Below are 26,509 nucleotides of genomic sequence, written 5' to 3'. Positions count from 1 at the left end.
CATAAAGAGACCACGGTAGTCTTAATTTTGGTATCCTAACAAGTCAATTACTGATCATTTATTCTATAGCCCTCTGTGTTAAACACAAGATAGGATATATCTGTCTTTCCTTTCTATTTTGGAGATTTGTAGGACTAGTGCTTTCTGTAAGAGATGAATCCCTCCCTCCTGAAGAAAGCAGCAAAACCTACTAATGTGTCTTCACATAAAAAAAACTTTGCACTCAAGTCCTGCTATTGTGAAGGATAAAAGTGTGTGTGTGTATATATAAATTATATATATATATATATATTATATTTGCTCTTGCACTTGGCATAAAAAAGGACGCAGAAGCAAATGGTTAAATTAAGAACGAATATTTCATAAAAAAGTGTGGATTCACCTAGCATAATTCAAGTGGAAATAAGGGTAAACATTTTGTAGCACAACATGTTACACAAAGCAAGCACAGGAATTTAAGGAAGAATATCTTTTAATGCTCGAAACCAGTATTTCTGAGGCAACTATGAAAGCAAGAACTATTACAACAAATAATATTTAATGCTTATATTCTCTCTGTCACATTCCATACAATAATTGTTTTATATCATATACATCCCTTAATACTAGAACAGTATTCTGAGGTTGCCAGGCATATGTTGCAGCTAAATGGAAAGACAAAATCTGTTCACTTCCAGAAGAGCTATACAACATGAAAACATAACGAAGTACTTAAAATACAAAGAGCTACAGTGTGTGAAAAATTATGACCATCTGCAGGATCAGCGACAAACAATATAAGCCCGTTGTTATAAAGTAAAAAAGTGGCTTTGATGTCTGCTGTACAAAGGATTCCATAGAGAAAGGAACTTAAGCTGTAATAGATGGCTCATAAGCCAATCGCTCATTTTCCATTTTTAAATGTCTTTCAAAACATTTGATGCTCATGAAATGCAATGTACTGACATTCCTGAGGTCTGTCCGTTGCCAGTGAACAGGGACACTCCTCTGAGTGTGAATGGGTTTTTCACCTTTCATGGAAAGATGGGAGTTAGGATCCCAGGATTTGTTTATAATGTCCACTTCCTCTCCTTTACCACCAGAACCAAGTAAAAACAATCATTTCATGCTAGAGCCAGGTCTGCAGAAACTGAAAACAACTCGGTTGTATAAATGATGAATTTTAAAAGATGCCTTTTTCTGTTCAAAGTATAGATTTTAATGACATCCTAATCTTTTTGAAATGTGATGCAGCTTAGTGCAAAAAAAAAAAAAAAAAAAAAAAAAAAAAAAAAAAAGAGAGAGAGAGAGAAAGTGCCACCATTTCTTCAACTAAAGGATAATGTGTATTTTGTAAAAATAAAGCATTAAATATCCATTTTGTAGACTGGTAACACAAAAGGTCTTGATGTAGCTGGTGCTTAAGTGCAGACTCATTTACCACCTGAAAAGAAGAGTAAGTGATACTGTTTATTAGAAAGCAGTGGAATAATAAAAATACTGCATTCCTATATATCCAAGATCTGATGCTTTCTGTTAGGCAATCTAATATCTCAAGCAGAATAGAGGGGTTCTATGATGTAGCTCACCATTCAGCCAATGCATGTTCCCATTCACAGATTCAAGCAGTTGCTTCCCAACTTTCAAGATGAGCACATAACAAGCCAAGGGACTGGTAGCTAACTAAAATGCTCTGGACAAACATCTCTACCCTCTTAAGACCATTGTTTTCTTGCAGAGGTGGATGTATTACTACTCTCAAAAGGACCACTGACATAGTCTCCTTATGATCCAATAAGAAAAACACACTTTAATTTTACTATCATAAACTTTCTTCTCTCCTATACATCTGTCTCCTTCCTTTTAATAAATTTCCCCACTGAGCTTAAGGAATACTATATCTCCTATAATTCCTTCAATTCTAGTAAATCAAGTAATAAAGAAAAAAAATTGTAGGGGGAAAAGTGTTATAAATACAATAAATTTTTCTTATAACCATTAAATGTATGAGCAAAATAAATATCTGTTGACCAGCACTGACCATTTTCAGTTCTGTAACTTGGCTACATGTAGACCCAAGGAAGCTGTTATTCAGAAATGTTTCTGTGCTGAAATTCATCACATAAGTTTAACACAGAATAATTTTTAAAATATTTTCTTTATAAAAGCATGTTTTCCCACTTGAATAAATTTGTTTAGATATTCAGTGAATGAATATTTCTATTACATAAATGGTCTCATGAATAGCCTTCCAACTTGTTATTTCATTAGTGGCATATATTAATATTCCAGGATAACATTTTGAATACATTCTGTTCTAATAGATTTTAGGCAGGGTTTTTCAAGTCTTCTGTGTGTGTGTGTAAACAAACAATTGCAGAAATGATCCAGAGCAAAAATATTGAGTTGCCTCCCAAGACACAGCTCTCAATATCTTAATAAAGTATATTATGACAGTGGAATGAATCTAATGTTCCAGTGTACATATATGAAAACATTGGTGAGTCCCATAATCATGAACATCTACAAGAATGGTGTCCTAACTAGAATAAGATATATTTCTTGCACGTATGATTATATAAAAATGGATTCTATTGTTGTGTATGTCTACAAATTCCACTTTAAAAATCATTATTTAGACTGAATTATACTTTAGTAATAGTCACATCTATTAAATTTTGATAACACATAAAATGTAAATATTTAAAGCTCAAATAGTTATAAGTAGAAAATTCAGAATTTCATTCTCGTATTGCTAAGTAATATTCCATTGTGTATATATGCCACCTTTTTTTTTAATCCATTCATTTATTGAAGGGCATCTAGGTTGGTTCCATAGTTTAGCTATTGTGAATTGTGGTGCTATAAACATTGATGTGGCTGTGTTCCTGTAGTATGCTGTTTTTAAGTCCTTTGGGTATAGACTGAGGAAAGGGATAGCTGGGTCAAATGGTGGTTCTATTCACAGTTTTCCAAGGAATCTCCATACTGCTTTCCATATTGGCTGCACCAATTTGCAGTCCTACCAGCAATATATGAATGTACCCTTTTCCCCACATCCTCGTCAACACTTATTGTTGTCTGTCTTAATAATAGCTGCCATTCTGACTGGAGTGAGATAATATCTTAGAATAGTTTTGATTTGCATTTCTCTAATTGCTAGAGATAATGAACATTTGTGGCATTGGAGAAGATAATGCTAAGTGAATTTAGCCAACCCCAAAAGCCAAATGTTTTCTCTGATATAAGGAGGCTGATTCATAGTGAGGTAGGGAGGGGAGCATGGGAGGAATACACAAAACCTAGATAGGGCAGAGGGGTTAGCAAGGATGGTGGAATGTGAGGGACATCATTATCTAAAGTACATATATAAAGACCTGAATTGGTGTGAACATGCTTTATACACAACCAGAGGAATGGAAAATTGTGCTATAAATGTGTAATAAGAATTGTAATGCATTCCACTGTCATTTATTTAAAAAAATCAATTAAAAAAAAGAAAATTCATTCAAAGCCTAAGACACACAACTCCAAAATGGAGTTGCTATTGCTAAAGGGAAGAAGAGTTCACAGCCAGCCCCTAGTGCCTGAAGAGACTCTGAGGAATTTTAAGCTTCCTTGGAACCTTGTTTGCAAACTGGGGATCTAATGCAAAACCCCTTGTGGCAGAGATTGCTAGTCATCACTCAAAAAAAAAAAAAAAGAAAGAAAAAGAAAATTGGGAAATTCTATATAAGATAGCTTATGTTCATTTGTTTGATTAGAAAGATTTTTAAAAAATATTTTGATGTGACTTTCATATCAAGCTTATCCTATTTATACTGCATGCACTTTTGACATGGAAACTATTGGGTAAATGGAAATACCTCCCTAAAAGACCATTTAAAGAAAGGTTTTTATTTAGAGACAGTAGGGCAAGACTAATTTCTGTTACTGTATAGGGAACATGGTCACTGATAGCTATATCAGTGACCTGAACCCCTTTTGCAATTTGTCCATAACTCTCTTCTCCAGAGTTACTGGGTTTATCTTCTAGCCTGTGAATAACTTGGTTGACTAATTTTATTTCTCAATACTGTTACACTCAAATTTTTATATCATGATTTTTAATTGTTCATCAGTATTTCTTATGAAATATCTAGGGTACACACCCAGGATTTGGACATATAGACATCCTGTTCTTAATATGTTTTGTTTTATAATTCATTTTGCTTCTATGCTTTGAAAAAACAGCATATCTTTTTTCCTTTTAAGTTTTGGCCTACTTAAAAACTGTAGAGATTTAACTTTGCATAAGTTTCTTAGTATGTAGTAAAATTATGTATTTGTAGTTTTTTTCATAAATATAAGAAATGAAGATTTGGGGCAAAACTATCCATACTAACTTTATAATGGGCACAATTGTATTTTTCCATTCCTCTCAGAATTAAGGCTATAACTTAGTGATCTGCTTGGCAGTTTTTGCCTTATTTACTCAGTCTTGATTTGTGTCTTAATACAACCTCCAATTTTTGAAGCACTAAATATCTCTGGAAAATCTGCACCCAATATGCCACCCCTCTTAGACAACATGTAAAGAAGAACTATATAAACTAATGCTACTTAAGGAATATATATTGCATGTACTTACTTCTCTTTGATCTGCATGCACAATATGAAATCATAAATGCAACAAACATCACCACCCCAACACCGAGTAAGATATTTTCTACCAAGCCAAGGAGTTTTATTTTTCCAGTCACTTTACTTTTGAACATTTCTGCCTTCTCATCGCCAATAGTACCAGTCTGCAATCAAATGAATATTTGCATTATTTGGGAATTTTAGTGAAACAAAATGTTTAAACCCTCCAATTATGGACCATCCTTTTTTATCAAATCCTTGTAGAGGTATTAATGATCTGCATCTATAGGACAAGTCAGTGGGATTTCCTTCGGCATGCCAAACATGACATGTCAACATAGAGTAATAATACCCTTCCCATTAAGTGTGCTGGATAGTATTCTTCAATGTATTAGGACTCATATGATCTTCAGAAGTATGTGAAATATTTAATGGTTTTCCAAGTGTTTCCCACTGGCAGAGAGAAACTACAACGGTCAACATTTCTTGTTGACCTTTGTTTTGAAGGCTTCTGCAAGGCATTTTTTAATTCTTAAAATAATCAATTCAGTGGTTTACACTATATTTGGCTAGTCAGGAAGTAGGACAGAGTGCCTGCACCTACTCTAAAAAAATAATAAAAGCCAACTATGCTTTTATTATCACTAGCATGTTCAGTGAGTCTTCTGTAGGACTCTTCCTAAGGAAGAGATGAAACATGAAGGAAAATATATAACAAGCACTTTAAATTTAGATTCAAAATACACTTAAGTATTCTGAAAAAATGAAAATTAACAAGTTTTTATGCAATTTGGTTCACTCAAACATACATCATCAATTAAGTGCAAATTCATCCATATGGGCAATGGGATTACAACTTCAAACACTATGTAAACATAATTTTGAAACATCAAAAGCTTTTTTACATAATAAATTGACTGCTAATGACTAATAAATGAACATACTAACCTCATTAAGCCAAAGTATAGGCACAATATAATTTTTCTTCAGGCTCTTTAATGCGCTGTAATAAACATTGGAAATAATTATTAAAATATATGTCAATCTATTTGATAATAACTACTAGCATCAATTTTCAGAAATAACCAGTATGCCAGGGCAGCTTAAGTTTCTTGATTTTGGTCTCTACAATGAATCACTTAAATTTTAACACAGTTGTTCCTCAGACTTTTAACTCATAATTAAAAATTTCCGAAGTACTCATTTTTCTTTTCAACAAGTTCTATTCAGGGAAGTAAAATGTTGTTTAAAAGTTATTGTCACAGGAATAATTGGATTTTTGTGGTGGGGCCTTTCATTTCACAATCAGAAGTTTACAAAATATGTAAATACCATCTCAATAAACTGTAGGTATTAGTCTGAATTGTAAGAGAATATATCCAAAGTATTTAATAGTTAATATATAATGACATGAAGCTAAAGAGAAGTCAATATTTGATATTCTTTCCACTTTTATAAATTTACTCATATTCTTTCAAGACAATGCTCCAAATCATAATTAATCTTATCAAAGACTCACTCAATCTTTTTTGCTGGCTTGACCAATATGTTGACTTGTAGCCGTTTTGCAAATTGTAAAGTGAATCCAGTTATCTAAAAGGAGAACAAATAATTACCAAATTGTTTTAAAGACATTCTTATAATATCCAAAATCCACTTTTCCTATGATAAAAGAAAAGTTTTTAAAAGAATTTAAAGAAAAAAATATCTTGTAATCTTGTAAAAAATCAATTGGTCCTAAATATTCAATATATAAATACACATAGAATGTGTTTATGCAGTTATGGGTCTACATAATTTTCATATACATGTGTTCATATACACATTTTTATTGTCTAACCTTATATCAAGGTTTTAGTTTTATGATATTTACCTAAAATGGTTTTTGCAAAAAAAAAACAATAGCAGTGTTAACAAAGTGTAGAAGACCTTATATAATTTTTAATTCCTGAACTATGTGTAGTCAAATATATTTGGTCAGAATCCATGCATCTGTTTGGGGAGGGTTCTGAAGAGCAAACCCAAAGCCTCTCACATGCTAGGAAATTGCTGTATGACACAGCTATATCCCCAGCCCTCCTTTAACATTTGGAAGAAAAAAAAGTCTAAAATAATTCAAATATTAAAACTGTGTGCTACATGAATTGTTAGATTTTTCTTGACAGGAAGTACACTCATAACATATTAATCCCTCATAGAATACACTGACTTCTTATAGAAGGCCTGCAGAAAGACATGGTATCAGAATAAAATAGTTAAAATATATGTATATTTAATTTTTATCAGTCAATTAATCTTATTTTCATTAATAGTATTCCTGACCTAGGAAACATTCAAAAGGCTTAGGAAGTTCCATATGCTGAAACTCAAATTGAATTTTCTTGACATTTATGTGCAATAGGAAGAAGTTAATGTAACTTTTACTGAAATTAGGTTTCAGTAATTAAGAATGATTCAAAAAGTATGCTCGATATGTGACGGAGATAATTTTCATTTTTTAAGAATAATATATATACTTACAGGTTCAACATCCAAGAATGTACTATGTTCTTCTTCATTTGGACTTAAGCCTTCTATAGGTTCTGAAACATCAGGACTTGCATGAAGAAAATGAGGAAGCGAGATGTACACAGGTTTACCTGAAAACAAGTTTTTAGAATCAATTGTAAATTTCTTCTTATATCACTCAGAAAATATTTCTTTAAAAATCTTTATTAGATTAAAAACTACATAGTTGGTTTTGAACATGGATTACAGCTCAAGGGTAAAAGAAAAGTACATCAGGTTACTATTCTACAAAAATAAAACCATCCTACTACTCAGTTCTTCTTTGGATGTCAATTTTCAATATGCAAAGTTCAGCAGTTAATCACAAAGTTTCAACTTATATTTTTTTCATGTTTGAGCAGTAATAGATCAATGGACCTAGGATTTAGGAATAATTTTTCTTTCTTCCTTTGTAGTCATGATAGTATGAAGAATATGATCCAGAAGTTTTGTCAATTCTTGCTTTAGAGACATACTGAAAACACATTTACCTTTATTTATCATTTCTAGGAGAAAGAACAATAACGCATGGATAACTTAAAAGCAGCACAGGTTATGAACCCCCTCAATAACTAAGTTTTGCAACACTGAAATAAAATTGAGGCCTCAAAAATCACATGAAACCAAGACCAACATTCCCTGTCACCAACACTTACATTCTGCCATCATCACTGTCTTTAATGTTAAATTGGGGATAGAAAGGGAGTTTAGGCAAAATTTCTACTTAAGGAATATTGCCAGTTACATCATGAAGCCTGACACTGAGCACATTTACATACCTTCTTTGCACTTGCCAATGTCTAGAACACCATAGGATGTACAATTTTTTGAGATAACTTTTTCTGTGCAAAAACAATGGTTGTCTGGATTTTCAACTGGAGATGCAAAGGCCTTTGCTGGAAGAACAAATCTATACACAGGGATTCCTTTCAGGTCAATTTCAGATCCAAATTCAGCATAGATGGACCTAAACAGTGATAAAAATAGCTTTATTTTTATCAAAATAGGCACATTTGAAGATTTATTATTTCTTTATTTTAGTTTATATTCATGCTTTAATTTAGAAATATCAGATACTCTAATTTTTTTTTAGAATTTAAAATTATTAAAAGAAAGTTTTCTTGAAGTTTTAAGACATTTAAGAATTCACTACCTGAGTGTGAAATATTCTTTTGTTCTCAAAAGCTTTAGACATTTAGGGCAAATTTTGCTTATGAACTACCATAGAATATTTATATCAAATATATTTATCATAGTAAATTTCTCCAAGAGAGTAAATATTTATAACTTCAGAATTCATTATTTGTACCCAATGTAAATTAAGTGAAATTTCTATCTTTCAAAACTAAATCTTGAGAAAAGCCACTCATTTAGTGAGTCATGTTCATGTGCATGCACACATAGATCTCTAGCATTTGACAAGCATCCACCAGCACCCTAGGAAATGTAGAAGATCTCCATAAATATTCCTTCAAATACTCAATAACCCTGTGTGAAGAAACACTGCTCTCATTGTTCTGAGAGATAGGACTGTTTTAGAGATGTTAAAGATCTGCCCACAGTCTCAGTCCTTAGGGATAGGACTGAGATTCAAAGGTAGTGACATGCATGGGCTCCAGTGCTTGTGGGGCATGAATTGAGCCCCCACCAATTTGAAAAGATGCTGTAGTGGCAGAGGATAGCCATTTATAAATAAATTTGTGATAGCTGTATCTTCTTTAGAAATACTGGACATATCCTTTTAGACATGTTATTAAAAATAAATGCATATTAGGTCTTAGAAATGGCAAAGAAAATTATTATAAGTGGAAGTGTATAGAAGGATATTTGCAGAGTTAAACATCATGAATGCCATATGCTGCATTTATTAAATCAAGAAAAAATTCCTTAAATACATTTTTACAAATGACAATTATTAGGTAAGGGTTTCCTGACCTTCATTTTTATCATTTGGGAAACTATGTCTGACTTTCAGACATACATTGATGTCTTTCTCTTACCTGCAAATATCAGAGGAAAAGAACTGCAATATTCGAGTCTTCTCAACAAAAGGTGGAAACGAAGCTGCATCTATTTAAAAATAAATCCAGTGGCAAGCGATTAGATTAACATGCATTCTAGAAAAATCTAGAAACTTCTATTCTAGCATAGTCAATGGAAAGGATTATAAATCACCTATGTAAAAATTATCTAATACTACAGTAACTTTAAAAAAAGTAACATGTACTTTTGCTTTGAACCGTTATGTCAAAAAACATTTTCATTTAAGTTCCAGTGTGCATTTTTACTAACATTTCAATAATACTAGCTATAGTTTGAGTGCTTGAAAACTGCATGTGGCTAAAGGCTATCCTTTTCAACAAATTTGCATATCATGTGCATTCATAGGTATAAAATTAAAAAATGGTAAAATCAGATGTAAAAGTTGTGATTTTTATGTGGTTTCTGAAATGCCCTTATTCATCACCAGAGTGGCTTTTTTTTTTTTGGATAAAGTTTATTTAGAACTCTAGCTATATTGTCATTGTTCTTGTTTTTACTTGCGATTCATTCATTTGTACTAATGGCTGATTAATATTTTTAAGACCACTAAGTTCTCTAACTAGTGTTTCTTGCAAATCCTTTCAAAACATATCCATCAAATTTAAATAGGCATTGTTTGAGTTTATTGAATTCCATAACTATGATTATAATCCATAGCACTCACTGACTAAATGAAGAAATAACTAGGTAACTCCTCCAGTTACTTCCAAAATATTACCAATTTGAGCACCAGTGAATGCATGCATTCTAAAATGTTTAAACTCATCCTTCAATTATGCATTCCAGGTTCTTTTTCTGGCAAAATTTTAAACCCTATGACCTTGTTATCCTTCACTGATGCTCTTGTTATATGTGACTTTTTTTTTTTATTAGCTACACATGACATTACAATGATCTTGGCAATTTATACATTTGAATCAATTGGGGTATAATTTCTCATTTTTCTGATTGTACAGATTGCAGAATCACACTAGTCATAGAGTCACCTATATACATACAGCAATCATAATGTCTATTCTATTATAACAAAATTACAATGATACTATGGTCACTGCTTGATCCTGGCATTCAGAGGACAGGATATTAGAGTTTAAAATCCCCATATTGGTCTTTATAGGGCATAGCCTACAGCTGTCTTTTAGTTCATTCACAATTGAAAGAAAATACATTGAAAAACTTTAAAAATCATTATCTGAAATATCATTGAAAATATGCCATAACTATACTAAACAATCACCTTGTACGATGATGATCATAAGGTGGCTTACCTTTCTTCCCCAAAAGAAATGTTCTAAATGTGGATCTTATTTTCACTTTGTCTTTTCAAACTTACTGAAGGTAGGAGATGTACTACTTAAGCATGATGAAAACACATGGGCATCCTTATTTCATTCAGTATGTCCCCTCCCTCTACCAAACTACCTCTGCTCTTGGTCTATTTTCTGCTTCCATATCTTTACCTTCATGCCTAATTTTCACAATTGTCATTGTCACTAACAAGTCATCTGACCTCTGCTTCCTTTTGTTACACTTATCCTCTGCTTGCTTTGGACAGAATTGTTTAATGATTTTTTTCCCTTAAACCCATACAGGATTCTTTCTTCTTTTGGAGCAGTTTAGTGCATTTCTCTCAGTCCTAAATGACTAAGTATTCTGTTGGTAACTCTTAAAGTTAGTAGTGTTAAGGCACTTGTCTGTTTATTTGTAGAAATACTCTTAGAATTGTTTCCAAGGCCTAAAATCCTACAAAGAAAATACAATAGTGCTTTTGCTGATTTTTTCCCTTATAAGATTTTAATAAACATGCAAAATTCAGTCATACCTTTGGAAAAGTAAACAGCTCTGGTGCTTCCTTTTTACATAATTTCCTTTGTCTTTATCATTTTCCTATAGTGCATTCCCTTGCCTGCTTTGTAAACATTTTGCATGTATTTCTAAGCAGATAAACTCACCTGATTTTAATCACCTCATAGTATTTCATTCCCATTGTTTAAAAATTTTCTTTTCTATTTTGTTTTGATAAAATTGTACATGCAAATTTATCTTATTCTAATTAGAACCTCATTCTTGTGGATGTACATGATGGTGGGATTTGCTTAGGTTTTTTCACATATGTACATGGGAAAATTATGTCATATTAATTCCAATGACATTCCTATTCCTATCCTCCCTTCCTTCCCTTCATTCCTCTTTATCTAATGTGCTGAACTTCTGTTCTTTCCCTACCCTCTTATTGTGTTTTAGCTTCCGCATATTAATGAACACATGCGACCTTTGATTTTGGGGGGGTTGGCTTATTTCACTTAACATAATCTTCCATGCATTTACTGGTAAATGTCATGAAGTCATTCTTTATGGCCGAGCACCATTCCATTGTGCATTTAAACCACAATTTCTTAATTCAAACATCTGTTGAAGGGCACTTAGACTAAGTCAAATGTGTACTTTTCTTTTCTTCAGGAAAATAATTATCCAAATCTAACAAAACCTCAAAGTTCTTAATTTTTTCTCCCATTCTAATTCTGAACTTATTTTTAACATATTTTTAAGGTTAATAGCTAATCTTGTTATTTTTTTCTTTGCTCTCCTATTCTGACATCCAAAATAGATGGTTCAGTTCTGCAGCTTCTCTCGTTCAGCTCTGAATCTCAGAGAAGAGTGTTTTCCCATGTGTAATTATGTTAATTTCTTTTCAATTCTGTTATCTTTATGGTATTTGGAAAAGGTCTCAAAATTAACTATGTCTATAAGCCTGTTTTTTTTTTTTCTTTTTCATTTTAAGCAACTTATTTCCATTGCCAGGATAAGAGTTCAGTAAGTACAGGTTTTACAAAGCAAACATTTCCTAGTAATGCAGTAAGAACTAATCATCTGCAGTTAATCTTCAGAAATATCATAATGTTAAACACACACTTACTAAACCCACATAAAAATAGAGACTGAATTATTTTTTGGGGACTAGAAGACAAGTAAACACACCCTTAACCTTCAGAATAGTGTAGGTTTGGGGCTGTATTGTGCAAGCAGGTGAATTGGGTTCATGGTGATTATTATCATAAGTGTTCTTACCTGTACCATTAATCATGTCGCAATAACTTGGCCAGTAGGAGAGATTCCTTAAGAATAAGAGAGAAATTGAACAAATATTTAAAGAGAACACCTTATTTGCGTTACTTTTTCTACTAGGATTCAATACCTCTGCTAACATAATGAAAATTAAGATGTGACAAATGAAAAGTTTAAGAAATGTTCTAATTCATTTGATTCACATTTTGTTCAAATCTTTCAAGCTTATTGCAATAAAATACCATCAGTGGCCAGGTTATAAATAAATTGAGATGCCTAGTTAATCAGAAACTATTTGGAATAGTTATAGTTCTAAAAGAAAACATTGAAAAACATTTTTCAGAAATATAGATCTCTACTTAGGGAATTTTCCTTCTAGTAAAATAAATAAATATTTGGTTGCTTATTGGGTATTCATACTGAAGAGGAGGAAAACATTAAAGGGGTACTAATGAAAGCCCATTATGAGGCAGAAGAGGGGAAAGAAAAGAAGCAGATGTTTGGATACAAAGAATTCAAAACATGTAAATATTCAATTTTTATGTTTTCCTCATTATAACACTTGCATAGATTGGCATTAAAGTAGGATAGTGTTTACTAGTTTATGTATTAATGTCTATGTAAGAGCTAGAGAAAGCTCTGGATGTGATAGAAAAATAGGAATAATAATTTCCCTCCATCTGTAGGCATACTTTTGGTGATGGAAAAAATTTTGTTTTTTCCCACTCATTATCTACTGAGATGTCAACACAAGCCATTTTTCTTTAATTTTAAACATAATATGATGTTAATAATGTTTGGTCTTGTCATGAGGAGTTAGATCAACCCTATAGTCTTAAATTAATGGGTAATTCTTAATCTAATTAGTCGTACTAATTAACTGTCAATAGTGAAATGCTCATTGTTCAAAATGTAAACATCAGTTGGTGATTTCCCCTAGAATAAATACTTAGAAGTGTTTGTTTTCCTCCACTGGACTTTGGTATGAAAAGATGTAACTATGAACTCTTTAGAAGAAAGAGGTACTACACTAGTAAATATTTAACTATTGCATGCAGTATTAGATAACAATCCAGTTTTAGGCAATAATTAATAAAAACATGTAATGTCTTTCAGTTTTGCTTATTTTTTCAGGAAATAATTGGTCTAAAGTACAGTTATAAACTTTAAGAAAAGTCTTGCTCACCTGATATTTTTAGGGTTCTATTTTACACATATGAAAAAATATGACTCCTTTGGATGAGGTTGTAGGAGACCGGAGAAGGGAAATAATGCACTTAAGAAGCTGTGCATTATTATCAGAAGTTGTTCTCTTACTACTTCAAAGATATTTCTGCATTTAATATGCAAATTCTAGCACTGTACTTAAATTCATTCTTGCATTCAGTTTGGTTTAGCTCATTTTACCTTTCTTATAGAAATCATTTCAAGATTGTTAGCAGGAGGAAATAGTTTTTGCATAGATTCATTAAGTTTCTGTCTATATAGACACATTTAGGATATGTCACTAAAATGCACAATTTTTATTTGACACACTTAGAATATATTTTAATGTTTTTATAACTATTTCACTAGACTACCAATTAATGTATTGATTTTTCTTTTCAGTTATGATTATCTCATTGTATGGGTACACAAAAATGCTGGATATGTAGCAGAGATGATAATAGTCCCTGTGCATTTCTTTTATATAAGAGAACCTGTGCATAAAGGCAAACCAAACTAAGCAGTGCAGATGTTCAACAGCACAAGCTTTGCTTTGCTGTGAACCTGCAGTTCTCATATTTGATGGGCTAATACCTGGCAGAACGGTAATTTCTAGGGCTGATATACAGCTGCCACTGGGGTCACAAGTTGAGTCCTCTGCCTTAAATACCACTCCTGCCTTAGAGTAGTACCCTAGTAACTACACACACACACACACACACACACACACACACACACACACAATTTACCCAGAAACTTACCTTTTACCTTTATAAGTGTCTATTATGGCAACCTTGCTTATATTATCTTTTCCACTGAAGACTCTATAAACTCCATCAGCAGTATCATTGTACTGAAAAAATATGTCCAAGAAAAAATTACTTGCAGAACAAGTCATATTTCCAAGTTATATGTAAGTGACTTACTTGCACATTTCTTAAATAGTGGTAATTCACAATATTATTGCTTATATCATGCAATAAAGTTTTTAAATTATAAGAGTTAAATATTTTAAAGGGTAGAATCCAAAAACTACCTAGAAATAAGTTCAAAATGCTGAGACAAAGAAAATAAATACCAGAAGCTTATGTGACACAAACTCAAGCCCTCTGTGTCATAATTTAGCCAATGAGACCATTCCTATTATGTTGAAGTGAGTGCTCATTAAATAAAAATTCCAAGAACAAAGATAGATTTTCTAGAGTTTTAAAAAAATTTTTGATTTTTAGAAAAAGTGCATATTAATTATACAAAATATTGTGTTTCATTGTGGCATATTTGTATAATTTGATTAATTTCAAGCCCCTATAATCTCCCCCTCCTCCCTCTTCATGGTCTACCTTTTATCTTCATGAAATCTCTTTATCATTTTAGTCACCATTTATTAAAGATCAGACTACAAATTTTAAAAATAGCCAAGGAAAGAGTTCTGAGTCTTTTGAGTTCAAATAATAATTGAATCCCTGATTCCTTAAGGCTTTCTACATTGATATTTATTTGACATATAACTTTGCAATCCTAAACACTGTGTAAAAGTAAAACAACACTAAAGAACTGAAAAATATAATGTTCACATATAGTGCTAAATAAGACAAAATGTCAATTCAAGACAGTTTATTCTTTCAGCAATTTAAACCATCATCCTATAACTAAACAAACCATTGAGTCCAAATGTTTTTCTTAATTTCCAGACTGCCACTTCATGATATTTGTGAACCACTAAAATAAGGCATACTGACCTAGCCTGAATTTGCACATTTCAATAAGACAAGTTTTTAATTAAGTTTTAAGAGTAACAGGATAAATCATTAAATGCAAGAATACAGCATGGAACTTGACTTTGTGAAAAGAGTTGCAATAAAAAATTTAAATAAAATTATATATTTATAAAAATAGAAACTCTTAAAGTTAATTAAATTAAGTAAATTTTCCAACTAGAAAACTGAAGCCATCTGAAAGGGATACTTTTATGAAAAACTTAGGATTTATATTCCCAGGTCAGGAAGAGGGCTAATACACTAAACTATACTTTGCCAATGACATATATCACACACACACACACATATATACATACACATACACATACATATATATTTATATAATTAAAATATAACAACATGCCATTCATATTGAATACTTACAGGAAAGAACACACCAACTGTGGTAGTAATAGCGTATGGAACCAAACTCAAGAATGGATCCTTGTAGCCCCACAACAGTTCTCTCAAAGTTCTGGTTTGGAACATAGAAGATTTTGACTTTTTGATAAGTGAATTGAGCAACACTTGAACAAATGCATTTTGATAGATATGGGGTGCAGCCTAAAAAAATAACAAACATCATTTAAGGCACATAATTCTAACAAATAAATGAATTCGTTATTAGAATAAAACTTCTTAAACTATGTCTAAAATTATTGCTAAATCCTGCCTGGCCTAAAAGTGTAATTTCTCTAGCTCATTGCCAGCCATAAGATAACATTCCAAGTTAAGCCCTTGTTTGATGTTTGATTCATGATATGCTTAAGCAGTCTTCCATTTCCACTTGTTATGATTTTTTCATCTTTACAAATGACCATAAGTCCATTCTAAATAACAGAAGACTATGTTTTCATAAAAATGGCTAAATGACTAAAATCTAATGATAATTTCAAAGATGAGATTGTTTCAAATACTCCAGGACCCAGCATAACCAGAGTTGTTGTCTGTCTACTCACTGCTACAGCCAGATTGAGAACTGTGAATGTGTCATTCTCGGTTCCAACTGACAGTGAAGGTTCAAAGATTGCAGCATTGGGCTGAACGAAAGAGACTGTGTTGTCCTCATGATCATGAGTTATATTCTCCTTGGCTAGAAAACGAACTCTGAAACAAGCAGACATAAGCAAGATTTAAAGAAACTATCTCATGTGATCATTAGATGTCAAATGCTACTTATTCAACACACACTATTTGAATCCATAGAATATGTCAGAAATTATGCTGAACAATGCTGTTTAAAAGATAAATTAACCAGAGTAGAGTCTCCAGCCAAGTAATCAGAAGTATTTTGTTATTTCCTCATGAATAAATTAATGGCTCACATTATTTCAAGAGGGCTCAAAATAAGATACTAAGATATATTAAAATCTCTGTACAGATATATTAAAGATATGTGTTCAGAGCTCTATTCTCCTTTGAGAATGGTATTTTTATATTTTTTAAATATAAAAACTTAACAGTACCCAAGTCAAAATTACAAGTAATGCATTTTCTCCCAAATAATTATGTTAAAACTTGAGTATAAATTATTACTTAAGAACAAGCTACTGTAATTTTAGGAGCATTTGTGGATATATAGTAGTTGAAAAAATACCAAAATAATTGTGATCCCAATTGAAGGGTCTTATCCAAATTGAAGTGTACTTGTAAGATTATACCAGTAGATGGCAGTCATTAAGAGGAAAATCCTTAAAACTGAGCCCTGCCTTCAGAATGTACTTTCAATAAGAACATTACTCTATTATTTTACTTAAAAAAAAAAAAAAATCCTAAGTTTTGGAAAGTGTTAGTTAATAAGGTCAAGGGAAAGAATCTGTTATGGATTTTTCCCAAGACTTCTTCCTTCGTATTCCTGCCAAAGGTAACTTTAAAAATGATCTATGTTGAATCTCAAAATAGCCTGAAGGAATTACAGTATTCATTGAGATGGTGTTTGTTGAACTAGAATTAAGTCTTGATCCAGGCAATTTCATGCTTTGACCGATGTCATATTATGTCAATGTTTTATCAAGTTCACTTTAGAAGCCATTAGACAAGTAAGTCTTTGGTTCTGTTTAGGAGAAACATCTTCTGATAGTTCTGATTTCAACTAGATTCAGGGTATAATTGATACAGAAGCACATTTAGCTCAATATAGAAGACTTGCAAAGTAGTAACTTTTTAAAAAAAAGAAGTCAGTATTTTTCGGATTAAGTCATTCAAGGCAAGCAAAAAAAAAAAAAAAAAAAAAAAAGACTCCATTTTGGTGATATGAGAAAAGATAACCTGTAGTTGATCAGGAATCCTTTTAAAATTGTTATACAAGGAGGAGTTTATTGTTCATAAAATTTAACTTTAAACTCAACTCTTCCTCTCCGTATCTCCCTTGTTGCTTCCCCTAGCAAAGCAAGTTTATCTAACACATCCCCTGGTTGTCCATTAAAGAGGTTAAAGGCTCTTTATTCCACCTTTTCAAAATATAGCCATTAAATTCCTAGATTAGTATTTTGTGCAGGTAGCAATAATATACTTTGAAAATAAGTCAACCTCAATACAATGGAATACATCAGGTGGGAACCTTCTCAGCAGCATTCACGCTCAAGGTCAGAGTGCCCCTCCTGTGCAGGGACTCACTCACCTGTATGTGTAAGGACCTCTTTGTTTAACCTTAATGTTGCTGCTGTTCACTGCCACTTCCTGTGGATTTTGCACATCAAAGATCCAAAACTGTCTGTAAACTTCTGTGCCTGTTTTAACCCAGTTTTTATAAGCCGTTGTACCTTCTTCAAGGACAACTTCCTAAGAAAAGAAAACAAGTTTGAGTTATTTCATTGTAGTATATAAATAGCACTTCTGGAAGTTCCTTTATAACATTTAGGCAGCAAGAATAAAAGGACCACTCCCAAGCATCTTACTCCCGAGGACCTTTGCAACTTTATCACACTCTTGCAGCCAGATATTTTTGTATTTTTTTTTCAGCTAGAATATTTTCAACATACTACAGTAACCTTATTTAGTTAACCTTTAGGAAGAGAATCAGAGTGATACAGAAGCCATGGCTGTTGATTTTAAGGTAAGTTTTATAGTGACACTGTACAATATTGTAACACTAGGTACCACATTTTATTAAGCATGTTTTATTAAAGTTGTCCCCAAAAATTATTAATTAGGTTGAATATTCTTCCCCTAAGTAGCTATACCGAGGAGGCAAAAAGAAAAATTGAGAAAATCTAGTAGTATTGAAAGCTTTTTTCCCTTTAAATGTTAGATGACCAATGGGATGGTGACTTAACATTTATTAAATAAATAAGTACTTATGGATGAAAAACACAAATGTGAATTTTTTCCTCTTCAAAGACTTGCTGAATATGACCTCCCCAACTTTTAAAATATTTGTAGTAATGCATTAATTCATGTCTCCAAAAATTATAGCTGCATAATACTTCTTTATTAGATTACTAGTTTTTGAAGAACAAGACAAGAAGATGCCCTGTTTGTGTATGAAATTTTTTTAATAATTGATATCCCTAATTTTGAAGAGAGTCATGTAGAAAATATGCCAAGGACAGAATTTTGAAACCCTATAATAAAATCATGGCATTTGCAGGTAAATGGATGGAGTTAGAGAAGATAATGCTAAGTGAAGTTAGCCATTCCCCCCAAAAAACAAATGCCAAATGTTTCCTTTCATATAAGGAAGCTGATTCACAGTGGGATTGGGAGCAGCAGAAGGATGGGTGGAATAGAGATAGGGCAGAGGGGTTGGAGGAGAAGGGAGGGGGCATGGGGTTATTGATGATCATTATTATCCAAAGAACAGGTATGAAGACAGGAATTGATGTAAATATACTATGTATACAACCAGAGATATGAAAAATTGTGCTGTATATGAGTAATAAGAATTGTAATGCATTCAGCTGTAATATATAAATAATAATAATAATAATAATAATAATAATAATAATAATAAAGAAACCTAGTTCCTCACTTTCAGAGCTTTGGGACTAAGTGAAAAGTCACCAAATGCTTGAGTGTCCTTTTCTTTGTCTGTAAGATGAAGAGACTTTACCAAGATTTTCTCCCAGTTTCCTTCCTCATCTTTCCTTCCCAGAGCTGGAAGTCTATGAAACTGCAGCAACCAGTGTGAACAAAGTCATTTATAGCTGGTAGCATTTCCAAGGAAGCGCCTGGGGAAGAATGCACCTGGTTCAAGAACTCCAGTTTACCTTAGTGTGCAAGAGGAAGAGGAAGAAAAAGACTTCATAGAAAATGAACCTAGGGACTCAGGAACGATCAGACCTATTTTGTTTTTTCCTTCACCTGGAAGCATCTTTCATAGAATAACAGGAAAGAACAATGGATATTATCACATTTTCCAGTAAAGTGCACTGAGGCTCTGAAAAACCATGGAGCTGGCTTGAGGGGTAACCTAGGCAAACTGTGGCATAATCCTGTGAAGATCCTGATCTTTGACCTTTATACTAGTCTTATTGTACATCATGCTAGTACTGGCTTTTTATTTTTTTCTTTCTGTCACTATCCGTACTTAATTGGTAGAAGTTAAGTTAGCTTCTACATCTACATGATATTATGGTGTTTAATGCAGGGAAAAAGGGAATTCTTTAGAGAAGAACTGGGTATCCAGTTAAAATGCAATTACGAAATCTGTGCTTTTGCAATCCACATACTCTGGGAACAAGAGTTGCTAAAGTGACTCTAAAATCTCTACTGCTTTTACAACAAAATGTCCTTGAGGAACTTTTTGTTTGTTCTCCAAAAGGCTTATTTCCATAGCATGCTCAAATATTAAGGAAAAAAAATTACATAAATTATGACTGCTCTTTTAAATGTAAAGATATTTGTCAATGTTGAAACTAAAAACTATTAAAACAGGAAAATGAGCAGTTTTCAGTTTCCACAAAGATTATATGAAAGGAGAAAACACACAAGATTATTCACACACTATATGAAACTTAAGGCCAAAGGCAATATCTATCATCATGTGACTCTCAAGGTGTGTATTTTAGTCCTTAATGATAAGAACTCAGTTTTTATGGAATTGAGAAGGGCTTATGACAGAATGTGTCTGGTAGGAAAGAATGCCTCCCTATCTTTAATCTATGTGCCTCTAAGTCCCAAAACACACTGGAAGTGTATTATGCCTTTTTCTTAAAGGCTGTAAGTCATTTTGACTTGTTTCTGGAGATTTTTTTTTTTTTAATAATGGAAAAGTTGAAACACAACAACTGATAATTCAATGTTTTCATTTCCACTTTTTAAGTGTACAACCATCTAATTTTCAAAGATAGAAAATGGATCCAAGCAAAATAGATGCGTAGTTCAGTGTCATATGCCAACTTTGTAGCAGATAATGAAGAAATCAGGTCTTTTCATTCCAATCTTTGAACAAGTCATGGCATAATGGAAATCTCAAAGACAAGTACTGGAGTAGGCAAAATAGGAATGGTGTTCCTCAGATGCTAATACTATTATATGTATTATAAAACTGTATATCTGCTTATTGAATGCCAAGAATGCTACGTATTCCTCTAATTTTAAAAGAAGATATTTTATGACCTTTGTGAATTAAAAAGTATGGTTTTAAATTAAACTGGATTGGACTATCTAGCCTATTTGGAAATATCTCACTAAATTTGACAACACTCTTAACCATGTACACAGGAAAAGAAATATAATTTAAGATCCCCTCACTTAGTTAAGTCAGTATTTGCTGCTGTGGTTAAATATGCAGGGACTAGATTCTAACTTGGACATTCTCACAATGCATGATCTCCAGTTGTGTTGGAAGCCATTGACCTTGAAACTTCTATTCTTCTGTGCTAATTTGAAAGCAGATGTTTGGGATAGTAATATCTCCTATATACCCACTTGATTGTTGCTGTTGCATGAAAACTCCTTGACATAACTGGCAGGTTTAACATAATTATTAAAATGTTCTTGCCTTATTCCTATGTGGAGTACATACAGCATAAAGGCAGAAAACATGTTGTTTCATTTCTCAAGGATGTTACAAAGTACATATAGCAGATTTGAACCTATGAGTTAAACTCTTGCTGCATCTACCTTGCTCTAACATTGTAGTGACTTTTTTTAAAAGCATAGAGTGAAATGGTTAAACTGTAGAACTAGATGCTAGAAGTCTTATCCAGTTTGGAAACTTAACCATTTAAATTGGGCCACTTATTTAATTTCTTTGTAACACAGCTTCCTTATTTATAAAGTGAGGATAATAATATTAGTTTGAACCATATTTCACATTTTATTCTTGAAAGTGAAAACAAGATGACTACTTTTTCATATGATTTAAACATACATTTATCCTTACAAGTTGATTAATAAATGTAGGCATTTAGGATAGTGTCAGGCCCTAGCAGACATTCAATAAGTGCTAGCTATTAGTATTATGGAAATCCAGTTTACTCTATAGAGGGACAACTCTATCATTTAGTTCCCACACTGCATTAACCACTTGGTTAGTAGTATTTATTGCCTAATCCATTGCCAGTAAGTCATGAAATGTCCTGGGACACTTCTTTCTGCTAATAATTATTTTATATCTATTCCCTCTTCATTAAAATAAACACTTCCTGGATGAGCAGATACATACTGAAAATAGCCTCCATCCTCCTACCCACTACTGAAATTTACTCATTAACTGCCTAAACAGCAAAATTTTCTCATTTAAAAAATGTTTCACATTTATTCATTATGAGTGCAACCTGAAAGACTATGAATTATAATATTAGCAATAGTTGTGCTGAGAGTTGAGTTTTAGAAAGCATCAATTAAAATCCAGAATAAAATTTGGTAAAAGATAGTAGAGTATATTTTTATAGATATATACTGTTTAATCTTTTTTCTATGCTATTGTATGAATTTAAAAATTTTTAGATATTTCTTGTTTCCTCTAGTTATGAAATATAATACAAAATCATCTTCAATAACTAATACTTCAGACATTTGAGCTTTATGATACTGTGAAAATACACACTATCATGTCTAGAAATACTATTATTATATTTTATTAAAGTAACAGAAAAATTCTATGACTATTGATTCAGAAGTTTAGTCCTTCTAATATATAAATAACCAATTTGTTTTATCCTAAGGAATTTTTAAACAAGCTATTGGAGGGTTACTTTCAAGAATGGGAAAGTAAATGATTGCAAAATTGAATTAAGTAATAATTGAACATTAGTCTTTTAATAGAAGTCTTTAATATTTCTTGATGTTTTATAGTTTATCAGAAAATTAATTTATTTAAAATTACCTGTTATAAAATAATGATAAAATGTTTCGTGAATAACAATATCAAGTATTAAATTTTGCAAATGGGTTGCAGAACTTTGAACTTTTTAAAGTGCTTTGATAGTCTGTACATTCATGGAAGCTCCTGCTCTTGACTTTTAGTCTGTCTAAAAAGATTGCATATACCTACTAGCTCCACACAAATCTATCAGGGATTATACTAAATAACATTGGTTGAAAAAATTATAGCTATAAAAATCATGAAGTCTCCAGAAATTATCCTTTGGAAATAAAGAGCAAAAATAAAATAGAAATAATATTTCTGTACTATTTAGGCTACTTCAAATAACAGTGTCAGAGTGTCATCTTTTAAATAAGGGAACTATCATAGAACTCCAACTCTATGCTTTACCAAACAATGGAAGATGATTTTCTGATCTTTTTCAGTCCAACATTTTAATCTTTTTCAAAATGATACTTGTGCATTAGTAGCTTTCTCAATTTGCTATTAACTAAATGAATAGTATTCAATGAGTTTTGATGATAAATAAGAAGTTACCAGTACTAAAATTTCTTAAATAATTGTGAAATAACAACAAATCTCTGAATCCCTGCCTTAGGAACATTCAGAGATTTGGCCTGTACTATATGACAAAGACATACATAGGTCCAATATAATTTTAAAATTAGTTTTGTAAACTGAAAAGAAAAAAATGAAACAATCTTATGTTAACAAATTAAAAATCCTAGCTTCTTTTTTGGAGGGCTGTGGATTGAACCCAGGAGTTCATACTTGCTAAGCCCAGGCCTTCCCACTAGCAGCCTCCTGAGCTGCACAGCTTATTTTAACAACTAACATTGGTAATGTCAGTGTGCTCACATAGGAACCTGAGAGCAAATCTATCTTATCCTTTAATGTGCCACAGACCTTGATCACTGTGGGGAAACTGACGATGGATCTTAGTCTATGGATGTGGAGTGAGCATACAAGGTAAACTAGCCTTCGATCCTTCTTTGAAACTTAAGTCTTCCATCCAATTTCAGTTCAGTACCTCCTCCTCAAGTTTACATTCATATTTCTCCATTTTGACTTGTAAAAGATTGCACAGATAACATTCATTTCAAAAATAAGAAGGAAAAGTACTCTATTTCTTAATTTCATCCCTTTGTTATTTCAAAATCATTGTTGACCATGTTCCAACCATTATTTCCTTAACTTCCATCATCCAGAAAACATTTTATTCTGTCTTTCCTTGAGTTCTGGTTTCCCATTAACTTCTAAGAAATAATATTATTGTTTCTATTTCTTTATATAAAAATCACTTCTTTTTTTCTGCTTTTGTCTTCCTGCCTCTATGTAAAAACATCTTTAATTCTGCTTTTTTATGCTCAAACTCTCTAGAAAATAAATCTAGTTTTTAGTCTTCTGTCTGTGATTGCAATAGCAATGATCAAGAGATCTGACCTTTGAAATATAGACTGATCCTATCAAACCACTTGTTGAACATTTCTTCTGAGGTACATTTTTCTATTATTATTAACTCAACTGGACTCTGGTTTCTTATTTATGTTCTACTCTCTCTATTCCAAACTTCTATTGCATCCCATCATACACAAGTTTTCATTATGTACTTCACTACAGTAGACCGGAGTGCCTTTGGTTTTGTATTGGACCTTTTATTCAAATATCTTTATAAAAAAGAATCTTAAATTCTCCTTAAAAAATGGCCATGTCATATTTTTTTTCTTATTTCCTCTCTTTGGTCTTCTCACTTTACAACCCTTTTTATTGTATAAGCATAGCATAAATGACTATGTATTATCTAGGCTTAGATTGCTGATGTTTGGAAACCAACTTTACCAACTCAGCTAGCCAAATGATGTAAGGATTTTTACTTATAAAATGGGTAATATTACCTCAAATCTATAAAGATTCATTTAACACTAAGTAAAAAAAAAAAAAAAAAAAAGGCTCGACATTTGACAATATCAATCCCTAAATAACACAGGTTTTGTTACATCTTACTTTAAAAAAAATACATCAACTACCATTTTATAGTATATCATCAACTAAATATTCTTATGTTCAAAGATAAATCTAATCCCAAACTGCTTTTCCAATCACCTCTCTAATCCTGTCACATCTGCTACCTGCTTCCCTCATCACTGTATCTAGTTGCATTTCCACACATTTTTTTTCCATACTGTTAATTAGCCTTTTGACACCTTTGCTTCAATCCTCTTTGGACATTCAAAATTTGGTGGGTACTTCTTCAAAATCCAACTCAGTTCCACTTTCTTCCTGACATTTGTCGAATACTCAGATTTCTCTTTCTAAATAATATTTATTTTCCATATTATACATAATTTAATACTAGAATATCACAGGTTCCTCTTATCTGTTTTCCTGTAAGTTCTTTTTTAAAAAATGTTTCATTTGATTTATTTTTCCTTTCATTTCCAAGATTTTTTTTAACATTTGTAATACACATAAGAAATGTTGACAAACAATAAAATAAATCTGTGGCTGTGTGCCATATGATAATTGAGAGAATAAACAATTACAACAAAAGTATTCCAATAATCGAAGCCTGACTGCAGGACTATTCAACCTGTTTTCCAAAATAATACATCATCAAAACTATCATTTACCCAATTTTCCACTGACCTTTATGTAAGGTGTTCAGGTGGTGTTGTGTTTTTTTTTTTTCCCAACAGTATCAGTAGTTTAAATATAAATGAACTTGATATTACAATTAAAAGATATAAATATTCAGGTGGAAAAAGCAAACTCTAGTTATATCTTAAACTTGAGATAAAATTTATTTTACTCTTTCAATCATACAAAAGCACATTTTGATGCCACAGAAGTCTCATGATTAATCATTATGAACTTAGAAATAAATTCTAAATAATTAACCTAAAATAGTTGCTAGCACTCACATGTCATTCAAGAGTATATGCACTCATTTTGTCTCACAAAGAAAAAAAAAAAAAAACATTAGTTGATCCATACTCAGCTATTGGTCAATATATAAGGAAAACAGTCTTAGTCTAAAATACCTTACATTGGAGACAGACTTTTTTATTCCAAAATTTTCCAAAAGATAAATCATAATCCAACATAGACACTAATTCCATTTTAGCAGAAGATCCAGGTGAAAAGCTCAGATTATGGAGCAGACTGTATATTGGAGTGATGCTAATTCCGTGTCACTGTTAGACAACAGTGACACGGAATTAGCATCACCAACACCTGTCAGTCTCATTGGCCTATATCAAAAGTACTATCAACATTGCAAGTTCAAAGTCAGCCTGAGCAACTTAGGCCCTAAGCAACTTAGTAACACCCTGTCTCAAAAAAAAAAAAAATCAAAACTCTGGGGATATAGCTCAGTGGTTAAGTGACCCACTGGGTTCAATTCCTGATCAAAAAAGAAAAAAAAATACTACCAAGAAAACTAGGAATTCCAAGGCACAGGATATGGTTCAATTTATAATAATATGTTTATATACAATATAATGTATATATTATATATTCACATAATGTTTAAACTCATGAGGCTAAATATCTGCAGTTTGTTTACAATATAAGAGATACTAATGACCAAATTATCATTAAACAAATATAGAATGCAAATATAGGAATTATCTTAAAAAATGCCCTATTTTTATAATAAGACAACATTGATAATAGTACAGAGAGATTGCTTTTAACTTTAAAGCAGTTAGCATTTTTTGCTAAAGAGAAGTCAAAGTAACTTCTTGTCATGAGTAAACTATATTTGAAATCAGTTTCCAGGTTGTCAATTAAGTCAATGCATCAGGGAAACAAAATGATATTTGTTTATATTCCTGGTATTTTAGGATGCTAAACATGAATGCATGTATGAGAGAGATGAAGGTCTGGGCAATATCACACATTTCAGAATAAATGAATAAGTCTAACCTATTTCAACTCCCATTTCTCTACACTGTGCACCACACTTACTAACCCTGTGTCTAGGTCACCAGGATACTAGCCAGGAAGAAAGCTG

The 26,509-nt window shown here is 32.0% G+C and overlaps 1 protein-coding gene across 9 annotated transcripts in view; it reads right to left on the bottom strand.

The window, feature by feature from the left end:
• Window positions 1–454: 454 nt before the first annotated feature.
• Window positions 455–26,509, bottom strand: part of Cd36 (CD36 molecule (CD36 blood group)) — a 91,582-nt gene continuing 65,527 nt past the window's right edge. For all 9 annotated transcript variants that reach the window (XM_071613482.1, XM_071613479.1, XM_071613486.1 and 6 more), the window contains 12 exons: window positions 17,842–18,002; window positions 16,181–16,328; window positions 15,606–15,785; window positions 14,226–14,317; window positions 12,262–12,308; window positions 9,150–9,219; window positions 7,929–8,116; window positions 7,123–7,241; window positions 6,122–6,195; window positions 5,551–5,605; window positions 4,610–4,766; window positions 455–1,423 (listed from right to left, as the gene is read on the bottom strand). In XM_071613482.1, the coding sequence (XP_071469583.1) occupies window positions 1,413–1,423; window positions 4,610–4,766; window positions 5,551–5,605; window positions 6,122–6,195; window positions 7,123–7,241; window positions 7,929–8,116; window positions 9,150–9,219; window positions 12,262–12,308; window positions 14,226–14,317; window positions 15,606–15,785; window positions 16,181–16,328; window positions 17,842–18,002 (1,302 nt within the window). In that variant the 3' untranslated portion in view covers window positions 455–1,412. The remainder of the gene's footprint in view (window positions 1,424–4,609; window positions 4,767–5,550; window positions 5,606–6,121; window positions 6,196–7,122; window positions 7,242–7,928; window positions 8,117–9,149; window positions 9,220–12,261; window positions 12,309–14,225; window positions 14,318–15,605; window positions 15,786–16,180; window positions 16,329–17,841; window positions 18,003–26,509) is intronic.

Source organism: Marmota flaviventris, chromosome 1, assembly GCF_047511675.1.
Source record: "Marmota flaviventris isolate mMarFla1 chromosome 1, mMarFla1.hap1, whole genome shotgun sequence".
NCBI classification, from domain to species: domain Eukaryota; kingdom Metazoa; phylum Chordata; class Mammalia; order Rodentia; family Sciuridae; genus Marmota; species Marmota flaviventris.
This window is presented reverse-complemented; position numbering and strand designations above follow the sequence as displayed.